A 12,144-nucleotide genomic window follows, 5' to 3' on the forward strand; every position below is an offset into this window, starting at 1 on the left:
TCCATGATGCAATTCTAGTGAGGTTTGTCAGAAGCAGGGACCAAGTGCAGTCCGTCACGACAAGTAGCCACCTGACATGGATGAGAAGCAAGGAGCTCGGGCACAGTGTGCAGGGCAGTTTGAGACTGGAGCTTAAAAACCCTCTAGATGTTCCCCAGCTGATCACAATCCAGCTTTGAAGACAATATTTGCTCTCATGACGTCAGCCTCCTCTCGCAGCCAATATAGCTGGACTGGTACCAGAGGACTTTTCCCTTTCTCTCTCTCTATCTTGTCTGTATATTAAATCCCCTTTGCCTGTGTGACTTTTTATAGATTCCCATTGAAAACATGGGCGATCGAGCATAGCAGTGACATATTTCCTCTTATTGACTCTTTTGTGATGTCTCCATGGCGATACACTTTTAAGCTCTTCTGGCTTGAAAGAGCGCACAATCCAAGAATGAGTGTCAGCACACCGTGAAATGAATAGAATAATGGAGAGAGAAATGAACCAAAGAAGACAAGGAGCAAGAGAGGGAGATAGGGAGGGAGAGAGAGAGGGAGGGGGCGGTTGAAGGGAATTTAAAAAAAAAAAATTGTCTAAGTACTGTCCGTACATTATTCTTCACACCAATATAGCTTGTGCTCACAGTGTTCATAATCTGCATCAGATTTGTTACAGTCAGTTGTGAATTGAGGAAAAATGGCTTTCAGAACAACTGCCAAAAGAAACTCTATACCATGAACTGCACACAGGTTATGTGTTTGGACAGGCTTAAGGAGGATTATCCCCTCTTCTATGCCCTCTCTTCTGGTTGTACTGTGAATGTGGCTTAGCTTACATGTAGCTGGGATGGCAGTCAATAGCTACTTGTGTCAGCAACGACAAAGAGTCATCTATGTGCTATGCTAACTGTGATTGCTTTCGACCCATGTGTCTAGGATAAAATCCATACATGTTTGCTTAGCGTCTGCTTGCTGTTTCCATGGAATCCCAAACAACTTTTATTGCAGTAACCTCCCTGTAGCGGTGCAACGGTCATACTTTTATGATGGCGTGTGCTCATAACTGCAGGTGCAATTTTGCCAATGCAAATATGATTTGCATTGTATGAGATTCTCCAGCAAATCAGCAAACTTTGTACTCTTTAGCATACATCATGCAAGCTATGATGTTCTACAGCTCATACGTTGGGAGGTGACATACAGTGGGATATGATTCGTCAGAACAATCATTACAAAGTTTTTGAACTACAGGGCAGTACCTTTATTGAATGAAGCATTATTTACGACATGGAAAAGTGATCAAATCAAGACATTGTCTTCATTCCATCGTGTTGTTTGACTCTCGGAAGCATATTAAGTTACAAGCAGAGAGAACTACAAGCAAGTTTTCTTGTACAAAGAGTTGTTATATCTGCATGATTAAATTGAGTCAGCAGGCAACAGAATGTCTCTGTGTACAAACACCCAGATGATGAGGAAACCTCAGTGTTGGGGATAACAAAGGGTTTATCCCATGGTAACCACCTAGTTATCAGGGCAGTACCTTTATTGAATGAAGCATTATTTACGACATGGAAAAGTGATCAAATCAAGACATTGTCTTCATTCCATCGTGTTGTTTGACTCTCGGAAGCATATTAAGTTACAAGCAGAGAGAACTACAAGCAAGTTTTCTTGTACAAAGAGTTGTTATATCTGCATGATTAAATTGAGTCAGCAGGCAACAGAATGTCTCTGTGTACAAACACCCAGATGATGAGGAAACCTCAGTGTTGGGGATAACAAAGGGTTTATCCCATGGTAACCACCTAGTTATATTGACTTACTTCATTGGCACCTTATGCACTGTAATATTTCTTCTCTCTTGAAGAGTGCGTTACAGTGGTAGTGGCATGCATAATTGTGAACTCGACAGCAGGACAGATCACAGTGGTACATGTATCTATGACAGGGAAATTCCCATTTTAGTGTTCCTGCTTTTTTGTGGCCATTGGAAGTAAAACTTCAGGTGGATTGTTTCTTAGTGTGTGCATTCGTGGGATTGTAGCAATGCATCTCACTTCCCAGGAAACGGTGCATCAGAAGCACAGAGCCAAGTAGAGGAGGTACAAAGAGGCAGCTATAAATTGTGTCTACCCTCTCAAGTGATCACTTGTATGTGTTCAACAGTCTTGGTGATTAGTCTTGAGAAAATGGCAAAGAAGTGCAAGGGGGACTCTCCGGAGATCCAGACATTTCTGGACCGAGAGAAAACCATGCCGTTTCAGGAAAAAATTGACTTTCTAGTGACGGATCACAAGGCGCCATCAGCTGACGTCATTGACCACAGACCATTTGGGATGTCTAGTGAATTGTTGACATATCATGCCAAGCGTTCTGTGTCATTTTCAGAAGAGGTCAAAGCAAATGCCGTACCAAGCATGAGGAGACAAAATTCGGTTGAGTCAAAGTTGACAACCATAGGAACACCATCCAGTCTTGTTGTAAACCCATCTGTCACAGGTTGGTTCCACCTCGAGGGGTTCTATGCTCAGATGTAAAGTTTGTGCAAAGTAGTGCATGCTTACGAACGTTAAACTTGTGCAACCTATTTAGTTCCAGGCATTATTTTATCTACATTGTATTACCAAGAGCTATTATTTTGTGCCCTGTATTTCTTGTGTATACCTGGCATATACTGTATATCAAAACTTTGCTCAAGGGAACAAAGTCACAATTCCAGAAGTTCTAGAACTGTATTTTCTGTTTGTGTTGATTCGTGCTCAAATATTGAGTGAAATATATTACAAATTTTATGATAGTGAAAGCTGACAGTTCTACTCAAAGAAAAGAGAAATATGATACCTGACATGGATATATCACCATACCATAGGCAGATTTATTATAGTTTGAGGAGAAGAGAGCTGAAGAGGGAAGAAGGATAGCAGATGGGAGCTGGAGATGGTGAATGAGGATTGGGTCTAGAATGTGAAAGTGCCGGAGGAGATGGAGGAGGAAGGACAGTTTCATCGCTGCTTCCTCATGGCTGACATTGCAGTAGCCAGGCGGACAAAGTTTAACACTTTTCTTTCTATTTTTGTGGACATATTCCATGCACGTTCCTCAGACTCCACCATGGACCTCTTGGATGCAGCCGCCAAGGGTGACACCGAGACGGTTCGGCAGGTCATCGCCCAGAATCCCTACAGGTCAAAGGGCAACGACCAGGCCATGCAGAAGGCTGTGCAGTATGGACAGACAGAGGCCCTGCAGGAATTATTGCATGTGGGTCACGCAATGTAAAGTTCCATTACACAAGTTTCAACTGTATCACCCGCAGAAACCCGCTAGGTCTTGTATAATTCAAGTCTGTTGTGATATGATAAGAGTCTTGAAGAAAACATTTACAAGACCTAACTCTCTCAAGCTTGCATGTTAGTAAGTTCTCAAAATGAGCAAGCTTTTAGGGATTCTGTTACGGAAAAGTATACATAAATGATATCACTAGCACAATTGCATGACAATTCCATCACGTGATTGTATGCTTTAATACTTTCATTTCAAGGTTGGAGAAACATAAGTTTACATCTTCATAGTCTGAATTTGTGCATATTATATTGTTTCTTTGCCAATTGGGTTATTGCTAAAACAAGATTGATTATGTGACAAACAATGCACAATAATTTTCTTTCATCTTTTCTCATAATTATATGTGATATAATCTCCTTTTTTGATGCAATAAGGAATGACACAGTGCTATCCAGTGCAGCAGATACCAGATAGCATTTGAATATGTCTCAACACTTGCATGGTTGTGTGTCTGTGTGACACTGCCCATGATAAACTTCTTTTGTCTCTTATGGTATTATAGTAATTAACTTCCTGGCTGTTTAAAGGGCGTGTACAGTTCTGGTCGAGGTGAGGATTTAGGTTTTAACATTTTGCGAGATATTCAGAAACCACTCCTTGAGATGTTGAAGAGCATGCAATTCTAAGGGGTATCAAACGTTTATTTGATGAAAATCGGTTTTGAAATGGCAGAGATATCCAAAAACAAGGTAAAACAAAGAGATCCTAATAAAAGGCGTGGCCTGTCACCTTTTGTTATTATAACTTTTTTTAAAATATATCTCAGCCATTTGAAAACCAATTTTCATCAAATAAACGTTGAATCCTTCTTGAAATTACATGCTCTTTCATATTTCATAAGAGGTTTCTCATTATCTCACTTAGGAATGTTCAAAACATGAATCCCCACCTCAACCAGTACTATACAGTCCCTTTAAGGGTTGAACATAATTTCTTGCTTTGCCTACAAACAATTATTCTGACTTTTGATTGCCACTGTGTTCACATTGCACTGTGCGTACAGGCCGGAGCAGACCCAGACATCAGGGTGCGAGGGGGGCGTGGTATGCTGCATGAGGCCTGTATCGGAGGTCACACAGAGGTCCTGAAGCTCCTTCTCATCCATGTGACAGACATGGACGCTGCAGACGACCTGGGTCAGACTGCCTGTCACATGGCTGCCTATCACGGTGAACTGGGCTGCCTCAAACTACTTGAAGAAGCAGGTACAGTGCGCCCGCGATATAACTAACATGTTTATAACAAAAGTTCATTACAACAAAGTAGAAATGCAGGTCACAAAATTTTTATCTCTGATGTTTATATACTTTATTTGTTTAGCTATAATGACATTGTGATGTAACAAAAGAAACCTGCCATACTTTGTTATAATGACAGTCATATGTAGTAGAAACAGAACCCAAGATGAAAAAATACTTTGTTATAGGTACACTGTATGGCATCAAACGTATCTTCAATGCTCATTTTTGCTTCTATTTTTCCCCCATCGCAAACACGCAGTGCTGGTTTCAACTGTCCTGTGCTGTCCACATGGGTCATATTCTGAGATAGTTTTATCTCTCCCTATACCTAATGCAATAAGCTGACATTTTTATCTCTCCCTATACCTAATGCAATAAGCTGACATTTTTTTTTTTTCATACATTAGGTGCTATTCCACATCATGTTAAGAATGGCTATGTTAGATAGAGTAAGATCAGATAAAAAGAAAAGTTGAAGATTTATCAAAATTAGACTCCAAATTAGAAAGTTAAACAGAGAACAGTTTCATATGTTTCACAGGACAGGGATGTTAGTAGCAACCACATAATACATATTTTAGAGGAGCTGATGACATTTTCCCCTTGTATGACTCACTGATCTGTGAATAGATCTCTATGGATATTCCTTTTTGAACATAAAATCAGCAAGGATAAATTGTGTCCTTCCCATGAAATCATTAAGATAATCATAGCAATATCCTATTAAAGGTAACTTTAAAGGCATTGTATGCATTATGTACTGTCACATTGATAAATCATGGGCTGTGATTTATCAGATTTTCTCCTAGTATGTGTGTGGGTTTGCAGTTGATCTAATACTGTTTGAAGAAAATAGCTGAACTCTTAAGTATTGTCTTTTATGCCCAATTTTGATGAAATTTCTACAATTTTGTTTGCTTTGTTTCAATAAAGTATCAAAAGTTAACCTGAAGGCCTGAGAATGCACTCTTAACAAATCATATTTATTTTATGTTCTTTTCTCCTATTTTTATCTTCAAGTTATCAATTTCTTAAAGCAACTAAGAAGGATTCATAAATCATTCCAAAAATTATGAGGTTGGGCAGACCCCAAATGCTGAAAAAGAAATTTATGTGATGAATAGTCACAGGTAAACTTTCTTCCTATTTTATGTAGTGTTACTATAATGATGATTTATTTATCAATTCAGTTTGGGTATTTTGTTGTTGTTTTGTGTTTTACTGATATCAGTAGTTAAGACCATCAAAATGATATCAACTCAAAACCCCAAAGCATTCATTCCCATCACCCCGATGGCTGCTGTACCTTTCCCTTCTGTAGGGCCCTATATCTGAGTAAAACCATCCACCTTTGATGTTGCATCATCGCTTCTTACTCTGGACTCTTCTACTTGATAATAGGGGCAGACTGCAGCCTGAGGGACAAGAAGGGGAGAACTCCTTGCCACTTTGCCTCCCAACACAACCATCCAGCCATCCTCAACTTCTTGCTTTCCAAGGGAATGGACATAGAGGGCGCTGATGACAGTGGGCGCAGACCACAACACGTTGCTGCCATGCATGGAGGTGAATAAATTTGTGACACATAGAGCTGTACAGAGTGTTTAACCTGTTACATGCTCAGGCACTTTGCTTAACTTGCCAAACACTTTCATCATCATCCAGTAATTAATCCATCCAGATTTGACCTAGTTTTTAATTACAAGCCCACACAGATAGGAGTGTGGCTCTGTTCAGCAGGAAGGCCCTGGTGCCACAATATTAGGAATTATGGGAGTGATAAAATCTCTCATCAGTGCCAATTAGTTTCTAGACATCTCTGCAAATGGGCATTCAAAAGTACCAAGTACATCAGGAGTGCAAAAAAGGGGGCGATTTAACCATCACACTAGCTGATAGGCCGAATTTTGTTGCATTACTGACCTCATGAAATTCTGAGAACAATTTGCGTGGTTGATACCTTATTTTATGAACCTCTTCTAAACTGTGTGTCCTGAACTTGATGTGCAAATCTCTGCCTGTCTTTTGTGTGATACATAATATGGGTAGGACTGTGAGTATCAAGTTTCAGGGTTATGGCATGTGTGTTGTTGGTGCATGAACACCGTATTTGTTAAATTCTCTTTCTAAAATATTTTCCTTTATCACCGAAGTCAGAATGGTTTTGTTACTGTCAATAAAGGCTGTGTAATATCTTCACAGTTTTTATCATCAAAATCCATCAATTTGTCAAAGTTGTCACCACAGTCCTTTTTAGAACTTCTCAAGAAAGTGTTACCTTTAGTCTTCACTGAATCTCCTTTCTCACCCATGAACCTCGAAGTCTCCTTTTCTCCTAACTATAAACATACCTACTTTTGTAATCAGGCCCACCAACAGTTCTTATCCCGTTGAGGACGTCTGATTTTGCTACAACACACATTTTCCATAGACACTTGCCCAGGTTTACTCAGGACTCGTCCTCAATGGGTTAAAACTCTTTGTGGGCCATATTTGCATACTTGGGTCAAATTGATGTTCTGAATACTAGCCATTTGCAAGGAAAGTAGCTGTAGCTTTGTCATAGAATTTACATCATGACAAAGCTTGCAGTTTTCTCTGCAACGTTGCTTTATTGAATTTGTAGCAGAAATGCTCCTATAACAATTCACATATTTTCCCAAAGCTTTCATGCTTTAAGCCATTGCAGAATAATTACGACATACAGGGGGTTTGCACTGTGGCAATCTAAAGAGTTAGGAAATTCCAAGAACGAATACCTTTATTTCCTTGTTTTTCTCTTCACCTTTCTACACCTTCTACTTTATTTTTGTCTCCTTTCTTCTCGTTGACCAAGTTCTCTCCTATTCTTGTAGATGTTTTACTCCTCTTTCTGGAGCAACACAGACCTATTCAGTGCCCCATTGCATTTCATTGAAAGTTGATATGATAGCAACTCTTGCTGGAATGGCAATTGTCATAGATTGTAGCAACAAGAATTCAGCTTCCTGATTGGCTGCTGCTATGGGAAGTTTCCATTCCAGCAAGAATTGTAGTTATGATCCTAACATCTTTTATGAAATGGGGCCCTGGTCTACCCACATGGTGACCTGTAAACTCTTGACCTTAATCCGTTAAAGGCGAGTCCCGAGAATACTTGGGCACACGTCTATGGAAATTGCGTGTTATAGCAAAATCAGTCCATCCTCGAGGGATTGATACACATTGTTCTCCCCTGCCCTCAGCTCTGGAGTGCCTGGTGCTGTTCCTTCAGAGCGACTGTGACACCACGGTCGAGGACGGGTCAGGGTTCACCGCTGGACACCACGCTGCTGCCAAGAACCACCTGGACTGCCTTCGGTTCCTTGTCAAACACGGCAGCAACAAAGAGGCCCGGGAAAACAATGGGAAGACTCTAGCGCACCTGGTAACAAAACATTGAACGCTCTACCCATTGTTAAAGGAAACCAAAGCCAAAATAGAAATATGGTTTGAGTGAAAGCAGCAATATTATCAGAACACATCATTGAAAGTTTGAGGAAAATAGGACGATCCATTAAAAAGTTATGAGTTTTTAAAGTTTCAGTACTGTCATCGCTGGATAAGAAGACTACACTTCTTTGGTATATATTGCCATGGCAACTGCAGTATGTACCACTGTTAAACTAGAACACACAAGTTCAATGGAGCTGTGAGGACATCATGGCTGCTTGTGCCAAATCTAAAGCACCATTCATTTCACCAGAGTAGGCATGCCAAGCCGTTCATTGTTTACTGATGTCACTTTAGAACTACAAAATTTGTATAGGTTTCTATGTTCACAGGAAGCATGTCAGTGTGGAACAGGTGGTTAATGTAGTGCTCTACAGTAACCAGTTTTTATTTGTCACTGTGACTCACAGGCTGCTGGCCAGGGGTCAATGACCTGTCTACACTGGCTGTTGGAGAAAGGGAGTGATGTCAATGCTCAAGATGGTAAGCCAGCTTGGTTTAGAAAGTCAACTGAATAAAACATTTTCTGTCAAGATTATAGATGTACTGATTAAACATGACATTGTCATATCACTTGGTCTTTAGTTTATAGTCTCTGTCATCAGCCACCACATACATTTTTACCCTTAATTTTTCCTTCTTTTGAAGTGAAATGAATAAGATTATTAAAGTAGGATCCTTTTATGTCATATCACTGAGAATGTTTGAAAACATAATATTGTTTTTTAACCCTTGCTACTGGAGTATGCTTTTTGTCTGGCAGTTGGAGTGCACATTAGAGTGCGTTCTTCAGTAATCAGCACAAATGTCTTGAAAGAAATTTTAAATGAATAAAGATTGCATAATCCTCTTTTTTGTGTCACACTATTGAGGGCCAGTACCTTTTAGAATTTATGATTTGTTTATTTATTTTTTTATTTATTTATTTATTTATTTTCTTTTTGTGTGTGTGTGTGTGTCTATATAGTTTTCATTCATTCAATGTTTTTATTCCTACAGCTGCAGGCAATACTCCGGCACACTTAGCAGCCACCGGTGGACACCACCTCTGCTTCAATTGCTGCCTCCAGCACGGGGCCAGCCTGCAGGCAGTGAACGAGAAGAAGGAGACCCCCATGGACACCGCTAGGAGGTTTGGACATCCAGTCAAGATGGAGCAGGCAGGTGAGGGCGCTCTTTTAAGAAACAAGTAGACGAGGAGACACTCTGAGCCCCCCAAATCCTATGACATGTGATGCATACAGGCCTGAAATTTCCCATTTCCACCTTGATTCTACTGGCCTGTGATGGAGAGTTTTCCTTGAAAGAATAAAAGAAGAAAATCTTGTTATCACATGGCATGGATCAAATTGACATCTGATACACCTAGATTTATAACTAAGAAAATTACCAATGAGAACTAGAAATCAAACAAACACCAGAGTGTAATCTGTATCAGAGTGGCAAAAATAGAAAGAATTGAAGACACAAGGAGTGAAGAGAGGCTTTAAAAGAGAGAGCAAGACAAGATGAAGGAAAGAGAATCAGAAACATGTCATTTTCATTCTAATTTTCAGCAGAAGCTGCTACATTTTGTTTGATGTAATGCTTGAAATGTACACTTTCAACCATAATGCTGTACCCTACGTCCCTTGACCTCATGGCCAGAAATGCCACCTGATGATCTCCACAGGGTCATTCGTACCTCTTTACAAGTTTCACAAAAAGAAGTTATTATCAAGTTTTTATAGAAACAAAGAGTTATTTGGCATGGAGAGATCAACAACTGAGAAACATAGTCGGCAAGATACATGTATGCTTATATCTTGCTCAATTCTCAAGATTTCTCCATTTCTTGTCATGTTTTCATGGCCACATGGGCATTGAAAGATTGACAATCTAAGACATTGTGGCATATGGTAAAATTGAAATGCCACATGCTTGCGTACTTTATATTCCTTGCATTTTCTTGCATATGCTTTTCATTAGTGCAACTAGATGCATTCTCACAAATCTGTGGAATATTTAGAGACCTGTGAATGGGCATTATCCTTTTGTACGGCTTATGTGGAATAGATTGTTAAGATCTCATTCTTACCAACCACTTTTGCAGCAGATATATGTTGTTGTTGTTTTTTTTCACAATTTCATTGCATTATGAAAAAGAATTAGGTGTATTAAAAAAAAAAATCTGAAAAGAAACGAGCAGAATTCTTGTTTTAATTCTCAGCAGTAGCTGTGTGTACAATATGTGTAAATACTTTATACTTAATACTTGAATCATGATCATGTTATTTTTGTCTGTAAGGGAGGAAAGAATGTAGAATGCAGCAAAGATACAGTGTAACATACAAAATTTACATAATAGGTGTGTGTTAATGACTAAGTGAAAGGCTTTTTCTAACAAGTGAAAATTTAGCATGAAGATACTTTGAGAACACCAAGAAGCTTCACCTTAATACTCCTTATGCTGTCATCTGAAAGGGATTCCTTGAGGCTTTAACCCCTTAATACCTTCAAGGTAGGGAGATTCTTCTTGTAACGACAAGAGCATGTCTAGTTTGAGTAATTTTGGGTTAATGTTTTGAAGCACAAAGCCTCTCCAGTTTGATCCACTTATTGCCAGTCTGTGTGATGGTGTACATGTGGGTGTTTGTATGTGTGTGTGTGTGGGTGTAAAAAAAAAGCACACAACAAGCAACAGGAAGAGGAAGTTAGAAGCAATATAAATTTTCTTTCTCTCTCATGAACAGTGACCAACCAAGCACGCTGCACCCACTGCAATGACAACTATGAGCTCATGAGCTGGGAACAGATGCACCAACCCAATGTGGTGCAGAAGGCCATTAACTCCTCCAAAACGACCATCTTCTCTTCTCCACTACCCAAGAACAAAAAGTGAGTGAACAGAGCCATGTCGGGCCTGTTAGTTGGTTAATTAACCCATTGAAGATGAGTCCCAGGTATACTCGGGCAGGTGTCTATGGGAAATGAGTGTTGTAGCAAAATCAGCCCGTCCTCAACAGGTTAAGAATGTAAAAGGAGAGGGACCTCTGTTTAAATGGCTCATTTGTTATTTTTAGGTCAGTTTAGTTATTGTAATATTTTGTTGTTGTGAACAGTGCTATTAGTTGATTAGGATGTGGTCAGCCCGATGAATTGAAGGTCAACTTCATGAATAAAGATCTTTCACTTCAAAGTTGCAGGTTAGATACGATTTGATTTATTATACATGTGTTACCTTTTTGTTTTCAAAATTTGATTGGGACTAAGAACAACTTGCCAACTATATTTACAGTCTGACGTAGTTACCTCAGTCGTCCAAATTATGTTTTTTTCTGTGTGTGTGTGTGTGTTTTGTTTTTTTTTTCATGTGTTTTTCTTTAATATTGAAGAAATTGGGCACTCAAATTATTTTTTTTTTTCGGGGGGGGGGGGGTGGGGGGGAGGGGTGGGATCAACACCAAAGGCAGTTGATTAACTCAAATCAGCAACACAGTTTTTCATTCATATTTATTGCATAAGTGTTTTAAAGGTGGAATTTTGTAACACTGGGCAGTATATTTTGATAGCAATCAGAAATTGTTCCCTTTAGATCAGAGTTTTGCACTCATATGAACTTTGACCAGCGAATAGGGAAGAATAAAGGTACGATTCTATTGATCGTTCAGAATATCTCTTTGTAGACTAATCACATTTGTGGCGGAGACATTTTGGATACGTTCTGAGGAAATCTGCACATCAAAGCATGAAGGAAAAATTGGTCAAGTATTGGAATATGTTTAATGTGTTACTGTCTTCACAAGTTAGTACATGGCATTTAAATAAACATGAGTTCTGAGATAAAAAAAGAAGTAAATTTTATGCAAACCTTTAGCTATCTTGTAAACTGGAATGATCCTGCTTACTTTATGAATTTAGACCTACATGTACGTACCTGTCAAGGAAAAAGCTCTCTTTTCATGAGCAATTTTTGTTTTTGTCTTTGTTGTTTCTGCATTGCAGGAGAGAGCTGAAGAAGCCGGCGAGTAAAGAGGAAGCTATAGCCCCAGGGAGGGGCAAGCTACCACAGCGAGACCTGGCAGTGCGATACTTTGGCAGAGAAGAGCAGACATAG

The 12,144-nt window shown here is 39.4% G+C and overlaps 1 protein-coding gene across 1 annotated transcript; it reads left to right on the plus strand.

Annotated features, from left to right (window-relative positions):
- Positions 1–2,180: 2,180 nt before the first annotated feature.
- Positions 2,181–12,144, plus strand: LOC140239609 (uncharacterized). Its single transcript, XM_072319441.1, has 9 exons — positions 2,181–2,490; positions 3,095–3,252; positions 4,340–4,541; positions 5,979–6,143; positions 7,802–7,983; positions 8,459–8,531; positions 9,048–9,212; positions 10,781–10,925; positions 12,033–12,144. The coding sequence occupies exons 1-9, from the start codon at positions 2,181–2,183 to the stop codon at positions 12,142–12,144; spliced, it is 1,512 nt and encodes a 503-aa protein (XP_072175542.1).

The sequence above is a fragment of the Diadema setosum genome, chromosome 16 (assembly GCF_964275005.1).
Source record: "Diadema setosum chromosome 16, eeDiaSeto1, whole genome shotgun sequence".
NCBI lineage: Eukaryota > Metazoa > Echinodermata > Echinoidea > Diadematoida > Diadematidae > Diadema > Diadema setosum.

Excerpts from the sequence above, each read along its gene's own strand:
- LOC140239609 (XM_072319441.1), top strand. The coding sequence starts at position 2,181 with ATGGCAAAGAAGTGCAAGGGGGACTCTCCGGAGATCCAGACATTTCTG. Across the intron at positions 6,144-7,801 it reads CGTTGCTGCCATGCATGGAG|CTCTGGAGTGCCTGGTGCTG; the intron begins GTGAATAAATTT and ends CCCTGCCCTCAG. Across the intron at positions 10,926-12,032 it reads CCACTACCCAAGAACAAAAA|GAGAGAGCTGAAGAAGCCGG; the intron begins GTGAGTGAACAG and ends TCTGCATTGCAG.